The sequence below is a fragment of the Onychostoma macrolepis genome, chromosome 03 (assembly GCF_012432095.1).
Source record: "Onychostoma macrolepis isolate SWU-2019 chromosome 03, ASM1243209v1, whole genome shotgun sequence".
NCBI classification, from domain to species: domain Eukaryota; kingdom Metazoa; phylum Chordata; class Actinopteri; order Cypriniformes; family Cyprinidae; genus Onychostoma; species Onychostoma macrolepis.
Genome location: NC_081157.1, coordinates 13,137,541 through 13,162,391, shown reverse-complemented (window position 1 = coordinate 13,162,391; position 24,851 = coordinate 13,137,541). Strand labels below are relative to the sequence as shown.

Here is a 24,851-nt window from a genome sequence, read left to right as displayed (position 1 = left end):
TTGGTGTTGGTGGTTTATAAGATTATTGTTGTTGTTCTCTTATTCAAATTATGAATGCTATAACTAAACAAATTAATAATTGGGCCTAGGTGAAGCTGTGCGCTTGAATTTGTCATAGCATCATCCTATGCAGTGTGGTGAATTATTATTGCTCATTATTGTCTATTGGCTATTTTAGTAATTTAAATAACATGGGTTATCCTAATATATTGATTAATGACATTGTATTATAGTATTACACCACCCAAAGATTTACTACCTTCTAATTTTTGTTGTCAGTGCAGGCATTTTTTAGCTTACTTACCATTATGGATTGGTGTAGGCGGCATTGAAAAGTCTTGAACATAAAACAACAGGGTAAAAATATTGTTGATGACTAGACATAATCATTTCATGACTCTAGACACTTCTTTGTGAAGACAGTGACATAATACAGTGAAATAATATATTCTTTAGCCATATAAAAACAGTTGCCATGTGTGTGGGTAAAATTTACCCGCTGGCGCTTTTAGGTATACAGCGACCTCTGGTGGTTCTAGTGTTAATCCAGTACGCCACATGTTTGATGATTCTTTACAAGTAGCTCCATGGAGTCCAGCATACTTGGGGTCAGGAGTATTGGCACCTTTCTGTCTTGCTTGCCTCTAATTTCGCTGCATTGGAAATGCTGACAGAGCTTCTGCTCAACTTCAGATAAAGCATCAGCGACATCAGAATGTAAAACAGATGTGTTTTGGAGAAGATATGAATTCAGCCTCATTTTTGAAACTTCTCCTGCTCTCCTGCGATTAAACAACCACTTCACACGGAGTTACTTGGGCAAGATTTGACCAGTCCTTCTGACTTTTCTCAAGTTTAAGCTTTTCTTGGTACAGTTTAGTTTGTTTGCCGAGATGCACGTGCATGTTTTTAACATCCTCAGTAAAAGGGAGAAGTTCTGGAGAGTTCCATTTCACTTCATTAAGCGTCTTCAAGGCTGAGGCAGACAAATTCATTCCATTTTGTGGTATACATTTGCTGAAACACTTTTACATTTTGGACATCATTTTCCTCTCCTGCGATCATTGCTTCACATTTTGCAATATCAGCCATTTTTTTAAGGTTGTGCCCCAGTTTTAATGCCAAAGATGGAACTGCAAAGACTTCATCTTCATCTCGGAATCCCGAGGTATCTTTAACAGCCTTGATAACATGATAGCTTTACCACTTTCCTAGCACACACCAACAGCCTACCAGCCTCACGCATAGTTCTGATGTATTTGTGCTTGGTTTTGTCGCTCCCCATTTTGTTGCACAAGTGTTCTCCAAATTTGATGATGCATGCATCAATTTTAACCGCATGTTACTTCATCTTGCTTCCAGTCACTGATCAGTTTCCATAATCTTTTGTTACTCCTTCAGGAACAGGCTGTGCGTAAGCACAGTGTGCTTGAACTCTGGATCTACCTGGTTTTGTGACCTGGGACTTCTTGGCCAGGTTGCACCTTGACATATGTCTCCAAAGTGCTTTTTGTCTGAATAGCAGTTCAAGCAGTGCATGTAGTCCTTAACATTTATATGTTTAGCAGTGGATTGTTGACGTAGCACCAACACTCCTTTGCCAGCTTTTAGAACATTTATGTTGTGTACACAGTTCCCTTTATTCCTCAATTAATTCCTCCAGATTAATCCTTCTTTCTTTAGACCCCTTTGGTAAAGAAAGAGCTTTTGCTACCTCCACCTCATTCTTATGAACTTGGGCCAAGTGTCTTGCCATTTTACAGAATGGTTTGGAGCAGTAAAAGCAATACTGTTTTTGTTGTACATTCTTTGGCCATATGCATTCTTTTTCAGTTTAATCACTGAAACCTCACTACTGCAGTCATTGTCTGAATGAGTCGTTGTCTCCTTATCTTCAAATGAGGAACATTCTTTGTCTGCATTCATGGAAGATGAGGAAGTATCAACATTCCCATCTAATGCCACATTGGGAGATGAGGGACTGGACAAAGGCTGTGGAAGGCTCTCTTCAAATTCTTCTGAACAGCTCTCCGATTCAGGTACATAATCGTCTTCGCTGTTGTAAATGCTGCTAATTAAGTCATCTGAAGTGGAACTGATGCTTAATAATTTCTTGGTAAGCTGTAAATAAATAACCTAGCCATAGTTTAAAACCATAATCAAAGTGGATATCTGTATGCAGGGTCCATTGTGAGTTCAGAGTATATCTAAGATTCAAATAAAAGAAACCAAAATGTACAATAAAATACTTTGTACTAGAGGTCTTCACGGGTCCAAAAATTTGTAAATGTGCTCCACCGAACCGACCCGGACCCGTGTTTTATTTGAAAGTGGGACCCGAACCCTGGCAGACCAGAGAAATGCCTTAAATGCACTACCCGGACCCGACGCGGACCCGACCATTATTTGAAAGTTGGACCTGAACCCAGCTGGGAAGACAGACCCGACTGCACCCGATCGGCACATATTGCACAGCAAACTGCTATTAAGTCAATAACAAGTTGCGAGAGAAAAAAAAATTATTGCTTTAAAAGTCTACTTGCTGTCACGGTCAGTGACGGATGACTAATGCAACTTCGCAGTTTTTTTTTTCTCCATCTCGAGTCAACTTCGACTGTTGCATTTACGCAAACAATAACGATACTTTTTGTTGGTTGTAATAAAGCCGCTGAGCAATTTTTTTTAAACAAAAAACGTGCAGAAGAAGTGATTTACACTTTACTGTGTGCGTGTTCAATAACAGGGGGCGTCTCTTCTTCAGTTTTGTTTCAGCTATTTTTTTCCCCAAATCACTCATGAAGGAATCCATGATCACCGTCCGCGTGCAGTATGCATTAACTTCGCCCGCGCTCTGCTTCTGGCGGCTCGAGGTAACGCGTGTTTTTTTGTTTTGTTTTGTTTTTTCTTTCACCTTATTTCCCTCACAATTTTCTCATCCTAATTTAACAAACTGCAAGTTACAAAACACACGCGTGCTGACTGACACTGATCACTGGCGGGTGCGGTGTTCTCCGATTGACATCGGGTCGGGTCTCGGGTCCTCCTTGAAGACCTCTACTTTGTACCACCTTCACTTTTACAAACCTAGGGCCCTATCATACACACGGCGCAATGAAACACTATTGTTTTGCTAGTTTCAGTTTCACGGTGTTTAACTTCTAAATGGTTTGGCCGAAAATCACAAAACTGGTCTATTTAGATTCAGTGTAGCATGCCGAGTCAAACCATACCCAATTTACCCATGTCACCCATTTTGGTGTTGGCCATTTTGAATTTAGTCATAAAATGCTATTTTATGCACGCATGGACATCTTTACGAAATTCGGTATGCATCTTCGGCATCATACCCTCATGGTACTCAAAAAGTTTCAGGGCAGCACCACCTTGTGGTCATAAGTTATAAGTCAGTCAATGTCATTGTAAATTTCACATTTCTAATGATGTTTTATTAACAAAGTTCAGGAGGAGAACGTTCAGATAATTAACCTAATTAACACGAGAGGAGCACAATCAGTAATCAACCCAGTTAACAAGATAAGAGGTATGTATATATACACAGCAGACTCACCTCTGTTCCTTGACAGTATTCCAGCATCCCTCCGCCACCCCTTCTCCGCACTTACATCTATTCCTGTCCTAACCTGTAGGGGGGTACTCAGGGTTCAGGCCAAAGTTCCGAGCTCGGAGCCCTCCCCTTGGACAGCATGCCAAATATGCATAAACTCTATTCTATTTATTATATGTAAGTGTGAATTCGTGAACTATTTATAAGCAGCTATTTAATACAAAGTGTAGAGTGCAGACGTAAACAGAGATGGTCATCAACATGTTTACAGTGGTGGTCAGTAACGAAGTAGCTTTACTAACATATTGTTACTCCTTATAATATATCACGTCCTCTGAGACGCAGAAGTGGTGTCTGATTCATGAACAAACTGATTCTTTTCAATGAACCTGTTAAATCGGTTTGTGAATCGCAACAAACGATTCATTCATGAATTGGAATGATCCAATTGCAGCTGTTCTCGAGTCGACAACTCACTGATTCAAATGATCCGTTTAGAGCGAGTCTCCAGTGAACTGAACTCAGGAGATGTTGCGAAAAGTAAGTTACTAATGTCAAATTTTAGGATTAATTATTGTAACTGAAAATCATATTTAGGTCAAAACTGTCAGTTGTTTGTGAGCTAAATCTGCTGTAAAGGGTGATCTATTTAAGCCCACTGAAATGCTTGAATTCAGACAGATCAATGTCAGTGTCTATGTTTTAGGTCAAAAAATGAAAAACGAAAATAACACATGCACGTTTATATTCCCCGCTGCTGTAATATTAGCAGTTTTATTCAAATGCTACGCATTTAGCCCTATGTGTCGTCTGTTTTTATATTGTTTAGATCGAGTAGACAGATGAATGTTTATTCATAACCATACTGAAAATAAGTAAATATTGTTAGCTGATGCTAACTGTCTAGCTAACAAGCTTGCTGGTGCTAAATTGAGGAAACTTCTAGATGTAAAGTCCAAATATTTTTATTCAACCACCTAGATAGATTACATCTGAGGGAAAAAGAAAGGATGTGATGTTCAGAACATGGTAACTACAGTAATTATACAAGTGGGAAGTGATTCCCTCTGGGGGAATCACTTCCCACAGACCAAACCACAGACAAGGTTTGAGAAGAAAAATGTCATTATGAAAATATAATTATATTATAACAGGTATTTTGAGCAGTAGGATTATAAAATGTGCTAATATAAAATGTTAATTAAGTAGTCTATATAAAATTGCAAAATAAATCTATCTATCAGTACTTTTGTACTTTCACTTGAGTAAAATGGAAAAAGCAGTACTTTTACTGGAGTAATATTCAGTGGTGGAGAATATTACTACTCACATTACTGTAATTAAGTACATCTTTTGGATATTTTATCTGATCTTATCTTATCTTAACGGACCAATGAAAAGCCTGGTATTTGAACCAAAAAACAAAGTTCCTGCCACCGCAGATATACGTGAGCTGACCATGATGGTACATTGAAGAAGTTATTGACTGAAGGTTTGGAACACATGGAGATTCAAGACAGCAACGATGAATCTAAAGAATGCAGAAATGACAAAGAAATAGCGGAGGATGAGTGCCCATGGCCACACCTGGAGGAGCTGTTTGGAAATTCAGGCTTTCTCATTGGTCAAGCCCATCCTGAGAGGTGTGACTCTTCTCAGACATTAAAAAGGCTCATGCACAGTTATGCTTCCTCTCTTCTGCTAAATCTCCTGATTTCTGTCCGTGTAGAGAGCCTGAGCCAGTACCGGCGTGCCCGGTGGGCTCCAACATATCCCAGTCTGTGGTTCTTATCAGATACTGAGAAGATGAGGATGTGAGCTAGAACGCTTGGGGACCCTTAAGTTTTTGTGCCAGGCCTTGTAGCCTTGACTTTCCATTCAACCAAAGGTCCTCGGACCTCAGCAGATCTGTTTCTTTGCTCTTTTTCACTTTCTACCTGGGAAGGAACTCCCAATTACCACCGAGCCAGAATAACATCTTTTGGAATTCATCACTCTTCAACCCAGAAGAATGTGATCGCGAGTCCAAAACCTTGAAACCATCAAGACTTTTCATCCGAGACTGCATTCCAGACACTCGCCAACAGCCAAGGAAGTGCAAGTATGGTACATCTAACTAAACTAAACAGAGGTTTAGTATAAGTTATAGACCCCGTTATAAACGGCGCTGATGGTTTTACTCAGGTGGTCACTGACTCTTTCCATAACTGCATTCGGTTTTCTCTAATGGCTTCATTCATCCACTTTAGCTCCCCTTTTGTATATACGCGTGAGTGTATGTATATTTTTTTGTTTGTTTAGATTAGTTATGTGTGTTAGCGTTTAGTTAATAAAAGTTGTGTGCACAAACTACATGAGTTTCTGGTTCTGCCTTGCAAATTAATGTCCCTTTACGAGTTTTGATCCTTACTACATGCTCTAATGTATTAATACTTAGGAAAGAATTTTCTATCATTTCTTCATACTAATGTATTCTTGGTTGTGATTTAGCTGGATCTGTGATTGAACTAATTTAATTAATCGGAAATATTCATATAAATTAAAGTATTTGTGTTCCAATTACAGCTTGAAAAATTATCTTGAAACCACGGAGCATGAAAGTGAGCATCAGCAAAGAGAGTCATCTGATGACGACGATTTCTTCTCCAGACCATTCTCCACAAAGTTGCAAAGTCCGGTTGAGCTTGATGGTTACCTTGCATGTTACCTTGCATATAAAGTTAAATACAGCTCTGCTTGCCTCAGCTGCATATGAACGGCTTTTTAGCTGTGCTGGTCTACTGTTCACATCTAAAAGAAGTTGGATAGATTCTGTAAACTTTGAAAATCAGCTTCTGGTGAAACTGAATAAAAGGTTCAGAAGGTAAACTGTTCCAAGATATGTTAGTATGTAAGGTCCGTGTAGTAAGGACCTTGCCCAGCTGTTTGTTTTCAGGGCACTGGGATAAGTTACTGTTTACAAAGTTTCAAAAGTTTTTAGTATCTTAGTAAAAAACACATAATGGTAAGAAGACTTACAACTCTATTTGTGTGATGTTGTTTTATTTATTTATTTATTTTTTTTAAATATATGTTTAGGGGTGTTGTTCTGTGACTCGGATATAAACCACACCCGACAGTTCCGTTCGCCCGATTAGATTAAGGTGTAGTTCATTTTAATTATTATAACTTTAAACAGCTATTACAGCGCTTTTCTGATTCTTAATTGCTGTAGATTTGCTGCAGAGCTTTTGTGGTGGAGCAGGTGACGGCGGCATTTGTGGGGAAAGAACAGAAAACCTGAAACAAAAATATAAAGTAAGAAATAATTTTGTTGCTTCCAATACAGAAATCAGGATCTGAAATGTCCACAGACTGCTGTGAGCAGTGAGGATGGAGAATCCACAGCAGCATCCTAGAAGTGGTCCAGTGCAATGGATGAGACGCTCCATCACTCCACCTGACCTTACTCTCTCATCTGGGCCGGATGTTGCTGTGGTTTCTCTCTTCATTATCAGTGAGCCCAGAGCCAGTGAGAACATCTAGAAAAAGACCAAAAGACATGGAGGATGTGATTTTGTTCAAGTTTGTTCTGCTGGTTTCTGTTCATACAACATCAGTCAATGAAACCCGAGTTTCAGAAGCTTCAAATGAATCATCGAATCATTTCATGAAGAATCTGAAAGAATCTAAAAATCAATAAAATAAATAAGAAGTGGAGAGGCAGTCAGCGTCCTGCCATCTTTGTTTTGACTGTGAGTAATTTTGGAATATAATTTAAATAATAAAAAAATAAAAAGAGCAGCATTTATAAAAAAAAAAAAATCTTTGCTATCACTTCTTATCAATTCAAATACTTTTTCAGGATTCCTTGATGAAAAAACAATAAAAAGAGCAGCATTTATTAAAAAATACTTTGCTATCACTTCTTATCAATTCAACACGTCCCTGCTGAATAAAAGTTTTAATTTATTTAAAAAAAGAAAGAATACAAATTTAATAACCCCGCACTTTTGAATGGTATTGTATATTGTTAAAAGAAAATCTATTTTAAATAAATGCTCTTCTTCTTAACTTTACTCATCAAAGAAACAAAGTTTATTTCAACGGTAAACTGTAAATGGGAGAAAAAAAATATTAATTTAAAAACATTAATTTATACAATGTGGTTTAACAATTTTTGAAAAGGTAAAAAATTGGTATGTGTCACACAGTCACCAGCAGAACCAGCCTCCTACACACGCTCCCTCTCTCCTGATTACTGATCACCCGCACCCACTTACCGACACCACATTTAAGCACACTCCACTCACTCACTCATCAGCTAGTCTCAAGGTAGCAAGCTATTCTCTGGTTGCTGGCTACCTCTTGCCTCGGATCTGCCGGCCAGGTAGGCAGGTACAGTGAGGAAAATAAGTATTTGAACACCCTGCTATTTTGCAAGTTCTCCCACTTAGAAATCATGGAGGGGTCTGAAATTGTCATCGTAGGTGCATGTCCACTGTGAGAGACATAATCTAAAAAAAAAAAATCCAGAAATCACAATGTATGATTTTTTAACTATTTATTTGTATGATACAGCTGCAAATAAGTATTTGAACACCTGAGAAAATCAATGTTATTATTTGGTACAGTAGCCTTTGTTTGCAATTACAGAGGTCAAACGTTTCCTGTAGTTTTTCACCAGGTTTGCACACACTGCAGGAGGGATTTTGGCCCACTCCTCCACACAGATCTTCTCTAGATCAGTCAGGTTTCTGGCCTGTCGCTGAGAAACATGGAGTTTGAGCTCCCTCCAAAGATTCTCTATTGGGTTTAGGTCTGGAGACTGGCTAGGCCATGCCAGAACCTTGATATGCTTCTTACAGAGCCACTCCTTGGTTATCCTGGCTGTGTGCTTCGGGTCATTGTCATGTTGGAAGACCCAGCCTCGACCCATCTTCAATGCTCTAACTGAGGGAAGGAGGTTGTTCCCCAAAATCTCATCCTCCCAGAGGTCATCCTCTCCTTAATACAGTGCAGTCGCCCTGTCCCATGTGCAGAAAAACACCCCCAAAGCATGATGCTACCACCACCATGCTTCACAGTAGGGATGGTGTTCTTGGGATGGTACTCATCATTCTTCTTCCTCCAAACACGTTTAGTGGAATTATGACCAAAAAGTTCTATTTTGGTCTCATCTGACCACATGACTTTCTCCCATGACTCCTCTGGATCATCCAAATGGTCATTGGCAAACTTAAGTCGGGCCTGGACATGTGCTGGTTTAAGCAGGGGAACCTTCCGTGCCATGCATGATTTCAAACCATGACGTCTTAGTGTATTACCAACAGTAACCTTGGAAACGGTGGTCACCTTTCTTAGGATCATTGAGACCCCACGAGGTGAGATCTTGCATGGAGCCCCAGTCCGAGGAGATTGACAGTCATGTTTAGCTTCTTCCATTTTCTAATGATTGCTCCAACAGTGGACCTTTTTCACCAAGCTGCTTGGCAATTTCCCGTAGCCCTTTCCAGCCTTGTGGAGGTGTACAATTTTGTCTCTAGTGTCTTTGGACAGCTCTTTGGTCTTGGCCATGTTAGTAGTTGGATTCTTACTGATTGTATGGGGTGGACAGGTGTCTTTATGCAGCTAACGACCTCAAACAGGTGCATCTAATTTAGGATAATAAATGGAGTGGAGGTGGACATTTTAAAGGCAGACTAACAGGTCTTTGAGGGTCAGAATTCTAGCTGATAGACAGGTGTTCAAATACTTATTTGCAGCTGTATCATACAAATAAATAGTTAAAAAAATCATACATTGTGATTTCTGGATTTTTTTTTTTAGATTATGTCTCTCACAGTGGACATGCACCTACGATGACAATTTCAGACCCCTCCATGATTTCTAAGTGGGAGAACTTGCAAAATAGCAGGGTGTTCAAATACTTATTTTCCTCACTGTACATATGGCCTTCATCAACAGCCGCTTGCACCACCTGCTGGTGAGCGGCTGAAAGCAGCTGGAGATCATGCATCGGTGCTCCACTGCTATTCCTGCGGTTCCTGGATGTGCAACGCTGAATTTTCTGCCGAATTTTAACCACTGAATTTGTGGCAGCGAATTTGGAAAGTGAAATAAAGTGACCGAAATTTGCCTGTCGAATATTATGCATCGTATTTTTAAACAGATTGAATATTTTGGAAGTGAATTCTGGAAGGTGAATATCAATTGTTGAATTTTTAATTATGAAAATGTGTGTGAAATATTTTGAATTGAAATATTCACAGCTTAAATAAACAACTGTGTTAAATTTCAGGACCTAAAAATGCAAGTCCTGGAAATACAAGGCATTAAAATGCAAGCACTCTTAATTTTAATGCATCTTTTTTTTTATTTGTGGAATTTAGCATGCTTTATGTTTCAAAAACTATTGTCATTATTCTGCTTCCATAACAAACATGCGTACGATCTGGAGATTATCACGTAAAACAATATCCAATCAGAAAGTGAGCTGACAGAAGACGGAAACATAAACTCAGTCATGGCAGAGCACAAAAGGACGGAGGATCAGCTTGTCGATTTGTGGCAACAGCACAAGTGATTATACAGCGTGTTCTGTAAAACATATTTATTCTCAAGTCTCGAGAGATTTTGCGAGATTTCCCGTGTTCACAGTCGGGACTCTGGTTGAAAATCTGTTGGTGTGTGGTGTGCTGTCTTTGTCACATCGGCACACCACACACTATAGAAGGAAAATGGTTAAATCTAGGATTTTTTGTCCTCATGTTTGTGGTCTCACATTTTGAAGATCTTATAATATTTTTTAAAATCTTTTTGTGTGTACCCAGCATTAGCTACCGGAAGACACCTTAAATGGGTCATATAATACGATTTAACTTTTATTAGTGTGTAATGTAGCTGTGTGAGCATAAACAACATCTGCAAAGTTACGAAGCTCAAAGCTCAATGCAAAGGGAGAAATAGTCTTTTACAGAATTAGCATAGCATCACCCACAGCAAATGGCTGGTAAGGTTACAAAAACAACAAAATAATCCCAGGTTAGTGACATCATAAACCCAGATCCGCCCCCGGGAACATGCAATGAAGGGGGCGAGGACATGCTGCGCTGCTTTAAAGAATAGGAAGAAAAACAGGGGTGCAGGCAAAAATCTATTCATTTACTGTATGAATCGCGATTCTGTCTTATAACGATTCTAATGGATTCACAAGTTTCAAAATCAATGTTCTAAAGCAGCGGTTCTCAATCCTGTTCCTCACGTCGCCTTGCTCTGCACACACTCTGCTCTGCATCTCTCTCTCTCTCTCACACACACACATTCAGATCAGCTCAGGTCCAACAATGAACTTCCATTTATACACTTATTTTCACATAGCTATTACAAGCATTATGCGGTTGCCGTACTGTATTAAAGCTTTAATCATGATAAAACTGTATATTAAAAGCTAACCGAAGCAGTAGCATAATAACAGCATATATAAAAATATGAGACAACAACAAACAAAAAACATAGGCCTACCATTAAAAGCCATGCCTGCACAGGTTCTGCGTGATCCTCTTCACTAATATCCTCTGCGTCTCATTCGGGCTCAAATTGATAAGCAATATTGACGACAGCATTGTTAACAATACAACCAGAGCACATGCTGCTGAGCTGAGGGGCGTTTATCAGGGAAGGGACATAGCGGTGTGAAATAAAGGTAAATTATGTGAAAAATAATGCACTTTTAACAAACTAAGCATTAACACATGTTAGATTGCACCCCATAAACACAATAAAGCCTAGAAAAAAAAAGTCAACCACCCCTTTAAAGCCCAAGACACACTGCACGATTTTCGGCTTTCCCAGACGAAAGATTGGCATCGTGAAACAATCGTAGCGATTTCTGTGATCGTGGCTCCTAATCGGTGGTCCTGTGTCGTACAGTGAGAGAGGTTCAAAGAAAGCCGTTGTCACGGCCTTGCGACCAAAGATAGTCTGTGATCATTTTCTGACAGCGTCAGATCATTGTGTTTACTGCTACAGCACGTTTACTGACCAACCAATAAAAATATGACATGAAATCATCGCAACATGGTGCTAAAACATAACACTTAAAATGATCTTACAGGATTGTTAAATCTGTTTAAGGCTTAAAGGCTAGTAAACAGATCTGACACGCATATGATTTTTTAACTGTTTATATACATTAAAGACTTTTAATAGGGGTGGGTGATCTAATGATTTCGTATCCCGAGTGATCTTTTCAAAATGAAAGAATTGTTTTGACAATTTTGTGTATTTGTATGTTGGGGACTTTAGTCACCTTTTACTCTGTATATGTATAAAAAAGTGTTTGCAAATAGTGTTTGAGGACAATGTAAGAAAGGACCTTATAGGTTTGTGCAGGTTAATATATTACAATTTTGTTTTGTATTTTGATCAAGTGTGCCTTTAATAGCAACTATCCTAAAAGTTTTTACAGATTTTTCTCCTACAAATATCTTTTTAGGCCAAATAGGAAAAGTTTTCCTGACACAAGAGAAGACTCAGACAGCATTGAGGATGAACTACCACCCACCAACTAAAAATTACAACCCAGAGGGTCACCACCAAGAAACTGGATGGCCACACTGAAACTAGACCTGCCTCCCAGAGAGTCAGTGCTGAAGGACCTGCCACCCAGAGCATCACTGCCACTGGACCTGCCAGTTAGAGAATTACCACCTCTGATTATTCTATGTTCATCAAACTCTTAACTCTATTAGAAGAAGTGAAGGAGACCCAATATGTTAAATGCTTTCCTCGAGCAGCATGATGAGTCTTTACCAGAGGTTCCTGAAGGAGTTGTCTTCCCTCTAACAACAGAAGACATAGAAACAATGAATGAAAGGTTGCATGACCCAAGACTAATGTCCAGTTTGCTAAGTTCATGTTCAGAGTTGACATTGCTTGCTGGTCTATCGTAGTTGTACTCATTGCTGCAGATTCCGTGCTTTCAATGTGTGATATTCCCACAAACATTTTAGCATGCAAGACACTCAGGACATTTGGCAGAATGTATCATTTGCACATGTTTAAGGCTTACCACTGTAAACATTCAAATGATTTTAAACCATTCAAGCACAAGAAGAAAGAAGAACTCATTTAACTCAAGTACTTGCGTGTTCACTGAGAGACAATTTCTGTTCACATACACTCAAAGCATGCACACATAAAGCTGCCTCTCGGACAGTGTGTATGTACCAAATTGAGTTCTTTTTAGTGGCTCATTGCACGTAAACTTTCTGATACACACAAAATTGTCAAATTGCCCATCTTGGCATGTATTCACGTAAACAGTTATTATATATTAAGTGAACATGATCAGTTAAGAAACAAAATGCATGTTTATCCATAGATATGTATAGATAGATGTCCTGTTAGCGGCTGTTTGTATGGGCCACGATACGCAAGACATCAGCCATATTAGAAATATCAGAGCCAGTCCGTGAATACTTTAGAGATGCAACCATAGTTATGCACATTTATGGATATCTATATCTGCAATAGACGATGATAGCAGATGATTTTGCTATCCTAACACAATACAAGATGAAGCGGTAACACTTTACATTAAGGTTCCCTTTATAAAGGGGTTATAAAGGTGTTAATAAATGACCAATAACTCACTTACAAATGCATTATATAAATCATTGATAAGCAGTTATAAATGCATGAATAAAAGGGTAATTTTAATGCAATACCTGCCAAACAGTGAGCCATTTTTAACTCACGTTATAAATGCTTAATAATTATCTTTATTAATACTTGTTTCACTAAAAACTCTGATTTATTTCATGATGCAGCAAAAATGTACTATTATAGTATTATTTATGGTTTTCTCATTTATATCTCATGACTTGTGTCACTTACCATGTTTCTTACCAGAATCTACTCTGTACCTTACCCATGATTCTCTGCAAAAGTTCATGATGCCTATCCACAGCAGTGATTAGAAACTGATATCTTCTGTTTATCAAGATAAAATTATCTTGATTTTTATTTTGTGGGAAAATAAATCATAAAAGCACAACCATGACTTCATGAGATAGTAATACTGAAAATTTTAATTCCAATATTACCTGGGAACCATAATGCAATTAACCATTTATTAATGATTTATAAATGTTAATAACCTGTGAAAGTGCACCTTTGACCGATGTCACGATTATAAATCAGGATTTAAGGAGTATAGGAGTGATTCCTGTTTAACATGTAGTATTAATGGGTCGTGTTTACTATTTATACTTGTTTTATGTCTGACAACAGAAAATATAATGTTAACAGCTTTATCGAGCATTCAGTTGTATTACAGTATGTGACATTTCATAAAGTAGAACAGATCTGAAGTGCCAAAACACGTCTGAAGGCTGTGACGTCACCTGCCGCCACAAGTCTCACAAAAACACTGTATAGCCAGAATTTGAACAAAAGTTGAATCTATTCCAGACACTGGGCCTCATTCGTGAATGTGTAAATTGTTCATAAAGCTGTTCTGAAGTAAATTTTCCGATTCATGAAATTATATTAGTTTCAAAATATTAGTTGGTACGAAAGAAATCTACACATGCTCCCTTCCACATGTAAATGGTGCGTAAAACGTTCTGTGTTCTTTCTGGCAAACTTATGACACTGAATTTTGATGCACTGCCATTATTTTATAAATTGGTTTACTCTGTTTTTTTTGTAGCTAAGAGTTGATAAACTGTTTAGCTCCGGTTTAGCTTTGGGTAGAACGCAGCAGCGCTTGTCACGGTCACTTTTTACCCAGCTGTCCAATCAATAGAGGAGGGGCGGGACAAATACCACACTGACCAATCACTACTTGTACAACAACTGAACAACAATAGAGAAGTTTACTGGTTACTACTTTTTTATATTCAGTAATATTCTTCAAAATGAGATACTAGTAATACGTTACTGCCGTGGATATTCCACTTCATAGCAACCAAATCAACAGCTGGAAAAAACATCATGAATTTGCATTTATGCAATATACTGGAGCCAAACTTGAGAAAGTGAACCAGAATATTCCACTGCGTTCCTGGACACGAAATTTGCGTAGCTGTAGTCATAGGCGGGGATTATGCTAATTGTGAATGAGCGTGCACAAGTGCCCTATTTACGAATGATTGGAATTAATTAACATATGCATGTTTTACTATCAAATCGGACGTTTACGAAGCGCTTGTGAATCCGGAGGAGAGTTTTCGGGAAGGTCCGTTTTACGCACAAATTACTCAGAATTTACTCCTAAATTTACAAATGTTTCATGAATGAGGCCCATTGTCTTCCAAGTGTGTTCTTCCTCTTGAGTTAAAAGTATTTTTTTGTTCATTTTGATCTAAACCTCTGTTCATTTTAAGTTAATTCTCATCTGTACTTCTGAACTTTTTTTTTTTTTTTCAGTGTACATCCTATTTCTGCCATTTTTGCACTTCTGGTTCTGCATTGCGCTTGCTGCACCTCCAGTGCTTTGCCCTGTATCGCTGCTTACAGCTATATTTATTTTTTGTATTTTTAGAAATACTGACGGAGTTCTCTGAAGCAAGTGGACAAATAAAACTCAAAGCTGATTCACTCATGCATCAAACTGAGTCAAAACAATTGTATTTCTGTTGGTGACATTTGGTAAATTATTTGAGGCCAGTGATGTTGCTTCGAGGGCTTTACAGAGCAGCAAAACATCAGTCACCAAATGTCTATTGCTGATCAAAGATTTAGGGGACATGTACAGTTCTGAGACAATATGCCAAACGATTCTGAACAGATGGAAAAGAATTCCGTTTACTACTGGGACTTCACCAGCAACAGAGTGAGAAAGCTTCCAGCCCGACTGAAAGAGTCTGCGGTTTCATGTAGTTTGGGCAAATACACAGCCATAAAAGACAATGCTGATCTCAGTCAAATCCGCCAACCTGTTTGAAGAACCAAATTACCCAGAGATCAGTTATCATGATTAAAAGATCTGGCATCCATCAAATCATCTCAGATGTACAGTATTAAGTGAGGTATGAAGAGTTGACCCATGATAATCAAAACCAAATATGCGTTTTATTTTGGCAGACTATCCAAGACGTAGGCTGTAAAGGCATAACCTTATCATGGGAAGGGTGTGGGGAACAACACTCATTTATTTTTAAAGACATGCACAAAAATAGCATGTTTTTGCTTCCACTCAAAAATGGTAATTCTCAGAATGATATAATTAGTGATCTATGTGGTATTTTGAGCTGAATCACAGAAACATTTTGGGGACGCCCGAGTTATATTACATCTAGTAAAAAAGGGGCATAATAGGTTCCCTTTAATTCACAGTAAATTTGCCATCATAGAAAATGGAAGATAATGCCCAGAACGCATCGTTTCCTACAGTATATTACTTTTTTAATAGAAAACAGTATGCTACTGTCGGGATTGCAACTGACATTTCAGGTCCGTCTGGTTTGTGAACAATGTGAACTCTTTTGTGCATAGTAAGATTTACTTTACTTCTGAAGCCCTTTCCACACTGACCACATACGAACAGGTTTTCTCCAGTGTGGTCTCTCAAATGGGTGTTAAATGTTACTTTACGTCTGAAGCTCTTTCCACACTGACCGCATTCGAACGGGTTTTCTCCAGTGTGTTCTCTCAAATGGGTGTTAAATGTTACTTTATGTCTAAAACTCTTTCCACAGTGTGGACATATGTAAGGCTTCTCTCCACAGTGAAATGCCATGTGTTTTTTAAGTATTCCTCTTTGTTTGAAACATTTTCCACACTGAGAGCAGGTGAAAGGTCTCTCTGCGGTGTGAACACTCGTGTGGCCGTTAAGGTGTGTCCTATCAGAGAAACTTTTTCCACATTGTTGGCAGGTGAACGGCTTCTCTCCGGTGTGAATTCTCATGTGCCTTTTAAGGCTTCCTTTTTCAGTGAAACCCTTTCCACACTGTTGGCATGTAAAAGGCTTCTCTCCTTTGTGAATTCTCATATGGACTTCAAGCTTTCCATGTCTAGAGAAACACTTTCCACACTGAATGCAGGAGAGGCTTCTATTTTGTGTGGATGTCTTTTTAGTAAGTGAGCAACCAAAAGTTTTTTCTCCAGTTGCGAAATCAAAATTTTCCTTCAGATTTTGTTCTTCCATTTCGTTCAGTTCTTGACTCTCCTCTTTCAGCGGCATCAGATCTAGATTAAAACAGAGAAATTAAAGTTAACAATGACAAAAATACAACAGACATCAAAACAAGGCCGGACACACCAAGCCGTCGGTCAACGTCGGGCCATCAGTGAGCATCTGTCATGCTAGTTTGTTTGGGGTTTCTCACATCGGCCATCGTCGGGCTCATGTCAGCGGCAGTGTTGAATCAGCGTCTGGGACATCAGCATGAGTAAGAACTCTGATTGGATGCCTAGTTTCTCGCATGAGTCATGAATGAGATGAAAATGAAGGCGACACAGACAGAAGGCTGTTCTAATGATATGTGATCTTACCCAAGCATTCCAATATGTGAATATTTTCATAACAATATGAGCCGCTTAAAATGAATTACTGATATTCAAAATGGTGAGTAAGGGCTGCTTTGTTTACGTTTGGTATATCATTGTTTCAGTTTCTCCTTTTGAATGATGAATAAGTACTATTAAAAGCTGCTGATATAGACAGTTACATCTCACGCAGGCACAGAACGCATGTGTTAGTTTGCAGTCAGCTGTAGTCTGAGCGCTGTGTTCAAATACAGCTTTTTGTTCCAGATGCTGACGACACAGTCTGCTTTCGTTGCTGCTAGTTCTTTGAAGTCGGCTTGGTGTGTCCCGGCCTTTAGACAAGTGGTTGTCAACATTTTGTTGTCTTGTTAACTGTTATCAGATATCAGTGTTTACATTAATCCTGACCCCCAAACTTATTCTGTTTGTGATCGCTTTACTATTGACATGGTTGACCCTCGGGTACTAAATTAAAAGTACTTGTATAGTTCACACCATGATTACTCATCAGCATGGTTAAGTTAAAAGGCTGCCATGGATGTTTACAATGCAAAAAATTTAACTGAGCGGATTTATACTGGAGAAAATACAAATTGTTGTATCTAGACATCCATTGGTCTTGTTTTTGTGTGTGCCTTCCTTGTGTTCCTTCTTGGGACCTATCTGTGGTCTTGGAAGGTCTACCTGGCCCTCCTTTTGAGCCACTGGAGTCAGTTCATGAGAGTTTAAGGTGGTTCTGTTAATGGCCTTAAAGTGTCCTTACTATGGATTTTTGAAAATTACCTTTGCATCATTCACATAAAGCTACATTACACGCTTCACTTTCAGCTTAACAACTTTGCAGACTGTTGACAAAGTTATTGGGCCTCATTCATGAAACACGAGCAGAACAAATTGTGTAAATCGTTCATAAAGCCGTTCTGACGTAAACATTCGAATTTATGAAAATATTCGTATTTTCAAAATGTGAAAATAACCAGGTGAAATTGGTGCGTAAAACGTTCTGTGTTCTTTTGGGCAAACTGATGACAGAATTTTGATGCACTGCCATTGTAATATTTTACAAGTTTGTTTTGCTCAGTTTTTTTTTTTTTTTTTAGCTGAGAGTTGATAAACTGTTTAGCTTTGGGTAAAACACAGTGCTTGTCACTGTCACTTTTTACCCAGCTGTCCAATCAGTGAAGGAGGGGCGGGGCAAATAGCCTACTACACCGACCAATCATCCTACTTGTACAACTTAAACAACATTAGAGAAGTTAATATTGCTGGTTACTGCATTTTCATATTCAGTAATATTCTTCAAAATGAGATACTATACGTTACTGCTGAGGATATTCCTTATTATAGCAACCAAAGCGTCTCAGCTGGAAAAATGCTGTGCCACCAAAGCATTCTCAAACGCCACCAGCTGCCCGTTTTCAGAAGAGCGAAAATTTCGGACTCAGTGTGCAATGACCTTTAAACACTGCTTTTGTACACTTTCACTTTGCATGTCTCCATCATTTTGATCTCTCTCACGCTGCACAACTCCGTCAATGCTGCAGAGATGAAGACTGCTTGAAACTCTTTTTCCCACTAAAACTTTGGTGCGCATCGTCTCAGTTTACTACGTGAACATAACAAAAGATCTGATCGCAAAACAATCAGGAAATTTTTTTTAAGTCATGGCGTGTAAATATATATAATAGCCAGTGGCGACCTCAGCAAAGGCTTCACTCACAAATTAATATTTTTTAGGGGTGTTCGGTTCCATGTTTTTCGGACTCGACTCCGACTCCCACCATAGGAGTCGATGGAATCAACTCCATTTAGCGTGACTGTCCAAATTACTCTAATTTAACAGTGACATTACCTTTAAATGAGCTATGAATTCATCACATAATAATGGTCAGGGGATGGCGCTATTGTCTTAAACAGCATTGATATTAAAAATACATTTAGTCATTTAGCAGATGCTTTTATCCAAAGCGACTTACAAATGAGGACAATGGAAGCAATCAAAATCAACAAGAGAGCAATGATATGCAAGTGCTATAACAAGTCTCAGTTAGCTTAAACGCAGTACATGTAGCAAGGTTTTCTTTTTATTCTATAATAAATAAAAAGAAAACAGATAGAATAGAAAAAGAATAGAGCTAGTGTTAGAGGCCTTTTTTGCTTTTGTTAATTGTACAAGTAAAAAGAAAACAAATAGACAGAATACAAAAGGATTAGAAAAGCAAATTTTAGTGTTTTTTTTTTTTTAACGAGCAGTTAGTAGTAGGGCTGCACAATTAATCAAAATTAAATCGCAAAGGCGATAAATCGTGATTAGGCAGAAGCTGCGATTGTCATGCGTATCTTTCAGTGAAGCCCAGTTCTGTCATCAGCAGTAAATCTTCATCCGAAGGCTCTTGCGCGGAAACTGCAAATACACCCCACAGAAGGTCTCGCTGCAGCTGAATAAACAGATGATTTAACTGCTTTCATTGATTCAACGTGACTAATATACACGACTACGGCAATATATGGTTTATCTGAGTTCTTCTTATTTTCTTCATAATGAAGTGTATCGATTATGAAATGCTAATCGACATAGCCTTTATCACTGCTTAGAATATTGTGTGCCTTAATTATTCTGTGTAAGAAGCCACATCATCTCACAGAAGGATTTATTTCAAACACTCGACTGACGCTGAAGTGAGTTTGAAGTAAAAACATGTTATTAAATGTGGTATTTTCACGTGCTCTCAGATGGAGCAGCATTTACTACACAGAGCCGTAGTTCACTGAGATGCTACGCAAACAGCTGTCATTATCGCGAACGATTTCGTCGATTTCATAACCTTACGATTAATATCGTCGTGATTATGAACGCGATTTTGCATAGCTTGTCAGAGGACTACGGCTCTGTGTAGTAAATGCTGCTCCACCTGAAAGCAGGTGATGGAGAATTAGTACTAATGACAGAACCGGCTTTACTGACAAAATGTGCATGACAATCGCGATTAATTGCGTTCGATTAATTGCGCAGCCCTAGTTAGTAGCCTAAATGAGTAAATGCATACGAATGCAAACTTATCGATTCGTTTAATCTTGTTTATTATGTGAGTTTTTAATTATTTAAGGTTAATGATTAAACGCAAATAGCCTAAGTTAACCATGGAAAACCAAATCGTATTGCATTAAACATAACATAACATCGATTAAACTACAAAGCTGTCACAGAAGCATGTATAATTACAAACTAAATTTACTATGACTGTTATTTATTTCTAAAGCAAACTTCACGTACGATAAAAGTATGGGGGGAAAAGTCGTTTCTGCGATAACTCCAGCTATCCAACACACGCGTACACGGCCCGTTTCAAACATCCGCGAATCATAGCGCACTCAAACGAGTCTTCTGTGAAAGCACAATGAGCCCGTGCTGCTGCTTCTGCACCGCAAATGGATCCTCACTTAATTTCGTTCACTCTTTGCTGATATACTGCACTCAATTGCCAGACACTATATAGAGATGTGAGAATCAGTGAAGACATCCGCGATTTCGGAGTCAACTCACAACGAGAGTCGATTCCAGTGCTGGAGTCGACTCCGACTCTAGAGCTATTCAGAGTCGATGAATCGACTCTTTTGGAGTCGACTCCCCACCCCTAATATTTTTGGTCGCAAATACGACCGTTTTGTCACAGTCTGGAGCCCTGATGTAAAACAACTTATTCTCCTCTGATTTAGTTTGTTTGTTTTTACAACAATATAATAGAATGAATTTTTGATAAGCCATATTCCATTTCATGCACTGTATGCAGTAGATCAGGGGTGCCCAACCCTGTTCCTGGAGATCTACCTTACTGCAGAGTTCAGCTCCAACCCTGATCAAACAACTGAACCAACTAATTAGGATCTGAAGGAGCACTTGGTAATTACAGACAGGTGTGTTTGATCAGAGTTGGAACTGAACTCTGCAGGAAGGTAGCCCTGTGTCCCAATGTGCATACTATCCACCCTATCTGCACTAAATAGTATTGAAAATTGCTAATATCACACAGAATTTAGGATGTATAGTATGCACATTGGGACTCAGGCTAGATCTCCAGGAACAGGGTTGGGCACCACTGCAGTACACCAATCACAATAGACTGGGTCATCGGAACCCCTCCTTGGTTTGGAAAGATGAATCTTTGAACAAACTGTTTAAGAGTCGTTGAGAAATAACATAAAATTAAAATCACATTATAAGAAAATGAAAGTGTTTTTTGACCTAGCATGCATGTGAGCCTGTTGTTGGGAACTCACAAAACCAAATTATAAACATTTCAAATAGCATAATGGGGCAGCACATCTTGTATGGATTTTATGGTCAGAGCTGTCTGCACTGTCAGACCATTTAGGGTAAACGTACCTTTTAAGCTCACCAAAATCTACATCGAGACATTTTTAGTGCACAAGATATTTCCTATTAAATTTCATGTAATATTTATTCAAATGACAGGATGTGTGCTAAACAAATAGTCTAGGTCATGTATTAAGTTCATACATATTTTAACATGAACAACTATTATTAACAATATCTATGAAATGATACTTTTTCTTATTGATTTCACATTGAAGCTGTGTGATTTTCATAGTCGTGCACCCTTTAAGCTCACCTTAAAATAATATGAAATCTTTAAACATTACAGCACTGTAAAATGATAGACCAGCAATAAACTGTCAATATATAATATTATGGATGTAAAAGTACAAGCCAGTAATGCCTGTGAAGTAATATGTTAGCGTAGCACAAAATTTTACTGTGTTCTGTAGCATCTGTGCTGTGTTGCTAAACCTATCTTTTGGATCTAATGGAATTATTTCCCACATTTAAGTTCCAGGTTATAATATGCAAAAGTCTGAACATTAATCTCTTAATTTTACAAGTAGTGAAACTTACTCAAAATAAAGGCTTAAACGTCTAAAAAAAAAAACACACATTTAAGGGGCTCCTCTTTTGGTGAAAGTGTTTAGACAGCTTTCAAAATGGCCGCCAGACAGTGTGATCACATGGAGACTCATCTCAGTGTGCGATGATCTGATTGATTTGAAATTATAGGAGGTATATAGTAACAAACATATCAACTGGTTAAGACATCAAGTAGGATAATAAATATTTTTTTCTTTTTATAATCTGATCTCAAAAATGGAAGTGTGCTTAATGGGTACGTTTACCCTAAATGGTTTTTACACTTTTTTTTTTCAGAAGTATTGTTAATTTTACAGATGTTGTCTCAGACTGTTGCTAATATTAATATATAAATTTACATCTGTATTTCAACTCAAACTCTGTCAAATCTCCATTTTCGTACAAATTATGTAACGATATTAGTAATTGCATTTGGTGAAATACAATGGTTATATTGTGATTAAGATTTGTTTCTGTCTTCTCCTCCTTGACACCTGACTAGTTAATATTTATTGCTATTTACGTTCAGTTATGATAAAAAAAGTCAATTATGCACAACAAATGTAATCACTCACAATTAATGGTTTGCATTATGCAAAAATGGGTTTTTTTCTAGACGCTGTTGCATAATTAAATGATTGAAATAAATGATTTTGTTAATTTCGATTAATAAGTACAACTTGGTGTTACAAAAACATTCTTTGTTTAGGCTACTTCCATTTTATTTTTCCTATTTCAGTCTGTGATGTGAGAATAACGAATGCGAGATAGGATCTTCTCAGCGGTCAAATAAAACCACTTTAATAACGACACTCATGTGATATTCTTCAAATATATTCATTTCTGTAGACTGACAATTTAATAAGGATCAAGAAAGGGTTCAGCTTTGAGAATGAAAACCAACCTGTTTGTTCCTCAGTATCTTCTTGTTTCAGACTGAATACTTCTTCAATCTTCATATTTTCACTCTCCTCTTTAATAAATGCCATCTTTATAATAGTGTCTCCTCAGCTGCTTCAGCAGGAGTTTTTCTGTTTAAGATAAGAATAATTGACAGAAAGAAAAATAAACCCAAACTAACTCTCTGTGTGTGTCTCAAACAGCTCCCTAATTCAGAAGTCAGTGTGAGAGTTAAGAAAGATAACACTACAGATTAATGAAAGAATAAAGAAATTACACAGACACTTAATATTTGTCATTTATATTGACTAATTTGTAGATTAGATTACAGACTATAACGTTAGTTGGTTCGTAAAAGTTATGTTTGTTGTTCTCGTTGCATTTACACTGTTTTGGCAGCGCGAATAACTTAATCATATCAGTAAACAATTGCCTTGAATTGTTTCTCCATTATTTCTTGCCATTCGTGTTTACTATAAACTGACTCACGATATTTTCTGTTATTCATGTGTGGATGCGCTTTACTCACACAAATAACCTAATTAATGTTAGATAGAGCATTACAATGCTGCATACAGTAATAATTATTTAACTTTACATCGCTTGTAAATCTATCATATAGATTTAACAGTTTACATCTCATTATATGTTTTAAACGGTTTAAAGACACAAACCTTCGTTGATCCGCGGGAGCGCGCGGCGCAGCCTTGTGACGTCACACCACCAGACCAAAATAAAAGTCCCGTTCAATTTAAATGCATGGGAATTCAGTTTATTTAATGTATAGATGCACATTAAATAATAACATTAATAATAATAATACAGATAGTGAAACATACCAGGTGTATTCAGAGTTTTATTCTTGGTGAAATATATGTTTAAACACATGCTGAGTAATTGTGTGAGATTGTCTAAAGGCAAAACTTTCATGTTTTGGGTGCAAAAAAGCACCCAAAGCATCCTTTTTTTTCTCTTCAGAGACATTTTTGTCATTTTTGTTTGTTGCATTTCCCAGTGTCATAGGAAAAAAATATTATTTATACATGGCTTGTCAATAAAACAAAAAAAAATATTAGGGACAGATTATTAAAAACAAATATACAAAAATCAATAGGTAACTTGCTGCATTATTGTGTAAAATTAATCCCTTGAAAATGTGTGTGTGTGTGTGTGTATTACACACACATGGGAGCACTGCCATTCAAAAGTTTGGAATCAGTAAGATTTTTATTTTTTTTTGGAAGAAGTTTATTATGATCAAGGCTGTGTTTATTTGATAAAACAATGGAAAATAATATTGTGAAATATTATTACGATGTAAATGATGTCTTTCTATTTTAATATAAATTAAAATCTCATTTATTCCTGAACACTGTAATCTTTAGTCACCTCAAAGTGAAGCAAAACAACTTTTATCAGAAAAAATCTTCAAACACAGGTGAATCAACCCTCGTTCCCAAACCTAAGCAACAATCCATAAAGGCCTTTCCACACCGAGCGCGAAACAATTGTTCGCCTTCTGCCAATTCACACCTGCACGCTAGGTGGCGCCAACCAACAATACATTTTTCCTCAGATATGTATCTCGTATATGGATTTAACATCGTCCGCTGCTCAATATACAGCATTAAGTTAAGATAAACAAAGTTTGGTTCTATGCCAGAAACACAAACTATCTATAATGCTTACAAGAAAACATCTTAAAATACAAACAGAAGTACAATTAGCATCAAGCCACATTTTAACATGTATGTAATTATTAATGTATTTGCTTATCCACTTTAAACCATCATTGAGTGCTTGTAATAACTTCTGATTGTGATCTATAGTTGATTTTGATTCTATAATAAGCAGACACATGCACTCTTTGTATGCTTAATAATGCTACACTGCTAATATCTGTCATAAACATCCTTTATTGCTATAAGAATACCATGAGCTGCATACAAAACACATACAGAAAATATATCGTCATAATCACATGTC

The 24,851-nt window shown here is 37.7% G+C and overlaps 1 protein-coding gene across 1 annotated transcript; it reads right to left on the bottom strand.

Annotated features, from left to right (window-relative positions):
* Positions 1–13,479: 13,479 nt before the first annotated feature.
* On the bottom strand, positions 13,480–23,588 carry LOC131537220 (gastrula zinc finger protein XlCGF7.1-like). Its single transcript, XM_058770529.1, has 3 exons — positions 23,540–23,588; positions 22,870–22,996; positions 13,480–16,741 (listed from the first exon to the last, which is right to left on the bottom strand). Exons 2-3 carry the CDS (start codon positions 22,952–22,954, stop codon positions 15,951–15,953), a joined length of 876 nt encoding a protein of 291 aa, XP_058626512.1. The 5' UTR covers positions 22,955–22,996; positions 23,540–23,588; the 3' UTR covers positions 13,480–15,950.
* Between the last annotated feature and the right edge of the window lie 1,263 nt (positions 23,589–24,851).

Coding starts and splice junctions, on each gene's coding strand:
- LOC131537220 (XM_058770529.1), bottom strand. CDS start 22,954: ATGGCATTTATTAAAGAGGAGAGTGAAAATATGAAGATTGAAGAAGTA. Junction 16,742..22,869: donor AGATACTGAGGAACAAACAG/GTTGGTTTTCAT, acceptor GTTTTAATCTAG/ATCTGATGCCGCTGAAAGAG.